Source organism: Amphimedon queenslandica, unplaced genomic scaffold (assembly GCF_000090795.2).
Source record: "Amphimedon queenslandica unplaced genomic scaffold, v1.1 AMPQUscaffold_9027_Cont19034, whole genome shotgun sequence".
In the NCBI taxonomy this organism is placed as follows: Eukaryota; Metazoa; Porifera; class Demospongiae; order Haplosclerida; family Niphatidae; genus Amphimedon; species Amphimedon queenslandica.
In genome coordinates, this window is record NW_003550701.1 from 1 (window position 1) to 3066 (window position 3066).

The window sequence follows — 3066 nt, forward strand, 5'->3', positions numbered from 1 at the left end:
AAATGGTAAGTCGCTGCTATATTTTTACATGTATGTGCGTTTGTGTGTGTGTTACAAGGCAAATAAAATAGAAATAATTTTGTTGATAGCAAATTTTCACCCAAAGTCACCATTGCACCATGAGACACCGTTGGTATTGGCCTCGCCAAATTAATGAAAGACAAAATCGTTTGTTTACTTGACTGTGGGTATCCTTTACCTTTTAAATTAAAAGTACTAGTAATTTTAACAAGTGTGTATGTGTAAAAATATTCCTATTAGAAGAATGTAAAACATTAAAGGGGTGAGCCTAAGCAAGCTATAGATTATGTGCTGTATGATCAAAAAAAGCAATTGCACATGTCTAAATACAGTAGATATTGGTGCAGTCATCTTGCAGAAATTTTCTCTATCACTTCATCATTATAAGTGTAAACAACATTCCTTTAATTGTTTTGCATGTACATGTATGTACATCCTAGGATATTGGGGTGAGCCTGAGTGACTCCCACTAAGACAAGAAAACGTCTGTCTGTATGTGCGGGCATGATAGGGTTGTCTAACATCTCTGCACCTTTCTCCAAATGGTCACATCTGTTTTTGCTTTCTTTGCTAAACTCTTTACCACAACCTAAACACACGAGTATGGGTGGTGCTCATTTTCAGGCTTCAGCCCTACCTATATGCATGCCACCAGCCCCACCTAGTGACACAAAACTACCTGCTGTACTAAACCTGACTCTCCATTTTTCTGCAAGATTTAGGCTCTGCCTGACTAGTGTAAACTCAAGAGGCACATGTACATGTAAGTGATTTTTAGACATTCCCTTGTTCAAGCAAAGGAAGTTACAGAAAAACGCTACATCTCTAAAGATATTAGAAAGCCCAGTTCAAATGTACTACATTTGGCAAGATTCTTAGCTTTTGATGCCTTGCACTACCATTTATACTTGATAAAGCTGGAGAAAGTAACTTTTTCGAGTGCATGGAGAAGAGCTCTCTGACTATAGAGGAACCCCTTCTAAAACCACAAAACCCCAAAGTGAGAGTTTGCTTCTGGACAAAATGAATGACAAATACCACATAGCTCTTGTGCATGCTATTCACTGGCAAGGCCAATAATCTCTTTGTATCTTATTTCATGATAGATGATCAATCACATGTGCCAGAATACATTGTAAATGGCCCTGTGGGCAGTATTGCCTATAGTACTATGAATAAAAGACTTGGAGAGCTACGGTTTGAAGCAACAAGAAAAATCGAGACAAAGGCAGAAAAAGTGTTAGATGCTCCGGGTATCGTAAATGACTTCTGTACGTTTTAAAACCCACTGGCCTTTAATAAAATATACATGTATTATTATTGTTATTTTTTTTAAGATTTGAATGTGCTCGATTGGAGCAGGAAAAATGTTGTGGCGGTAGGACTAAGCGAAAAGGTATATTTATGGAACAGTGAAACTCAAGAAGTGGAGCAAGTCGAAGGAATTGGATACGATGACGTCATCGTTACATCATTATCATGGGCAGATAAAGGTCGTTTTCTAGCAATTGGACTAGACAGTGGTCGAATACAGGTAGAGTGGCAGGAAATGATATTACTTTTATTATTATTATTAATAATTATTATTATTATTTATTATTCTTGTTATTATAGTTATATGATTATGATATTAAAAAAAAAATTCGGACATTGTGTGCTCATGCTAGCCGTGTGATCTGTTTAGATTGGCACCTACACCTACTAGCGAGGTATTTGTACTATAATCTCAGGCTCTCTGTCTCTCTTTATCTCTCTCTCTAGCATTTATTTTAATGTCACTCTTCTCTCTCTTTCCTTTCAGCGGATCGAAAGATGGTGAGATACAAGTGAATGATGTTCGATTGAAAGAATGTGTCATTTACAAGTTATACCACAAAATGGCGATATGTAGTCTTCATTGGTCACCTAATGGTTCAGTTCTAGCGTCAGGTTCTAATGACAATACAGTGTGTTTATGGAACCCATCAGTGAGCAACAGACCTATTCATGTATTGAATGAACACACTGCAGCTGTAAAGGTAAAGATATTAAGAGTAAAATTTACATGTGATCTTACTCTTCATGAAAATAAAGGATCTTTATATTTATGACAACTTTATGTGGTACTCTTGTTTTGTCCTGGATTGATAGGCAATGGCTTGGTGTCCATGGAAACCTCTTATATTAGCTACTGGAGGAGGATCGAATGACAAAACCATTAAGCTGTGGGATACAGCATTAGGACAATGTATCAAAGCTAAATGTGCTGAATCAACAGTATGTTCCTTTATAATATAATCACTCTCTCTCTTTCCTATGTATTTTTAGGTCACTGGTATTACATGGTCAGTTACACATCAAGAATTAATTACATCACATGGTTTTCCAAAGAACCAAGTGACTGTTTGGAAGGTCGAATCAGAGATTACTAAATTGGCCGAACTAAGCGGTCATAAAGGTCAGCCATTATCTCACTATCTTTTTTAATATTATTTTGTGCAATTGATCATTAATTTGTTATATTCACTTAAATGTATATACAACAGTATTTGTATAAATTGCTTTATTTATTTACTTTATTGTATTTGTATAACTTGCTTTATCTGTCTTTTTGTTAGATCGGATTTTACATATTTCCTTAAACCCCAATGAATGTCAACTAATAACAGGAAGTGCCGATGAATCGCTAATGATTTGGAATATTTGATTAAATGTACTTTTTCAATAAATTGAAGATAGATTTTTACCATTTTTAAAAATTATGTACTGTGTAAGATTACGTCATTGCATAATATATCTACCCTTTTATGATCCCTCTACTCGTGTTGAACTTCAACTTCAAAACTGATTTTATTTTATCATTAATTTTTCTAATTTCTATGCTCAGTATAATCCTATTAATCCACCCACGTGGAGTCTCATGGACAACTTGGCCATCCCACCAGCTGTGTCCATATCATTAGAGAGAGCTGGTTTGAGATCCCTATCTGAAATATTGGAGTATTCTAGCGGTGATTTGGTCCGTAGGACTGGATTAAAGGTGTATCAGGTCCAGGGGCTCATAGA

At 35.7% G+C, this 3066-nt stretch overlaps 1 protein-coding gene across 1 annotated transcript; it reads left to right on the top strand.

Moving 5' to 3' along the window:
• Positions 1 to 1192: 1192 nt before the first annotated feature.
• LOC100639886 (anaphase-promoting complex subunit cdc20-like) lies at positions 1193 to 2707 on the top strand. The gene is made up of 7 exons (XM_020006869.1): positions 1193 to 1292; positions 1359 to 1555; positions 1636 to 1730; positions 1823 to 2039; positions 2152 to 2277; positions 2329 to 2458; positions 2619 to 2707. Exons 1-7 carry the CDS (start codon positions 1193 to 1195, stop codon positions 2705 to 2707), a joined length of 954 nt encoding a protein of 317 aa, XP_019862428.1.
• The last annotated feature ends 359 nt before the right edge of the window (positions 2708 to 3066 follow it).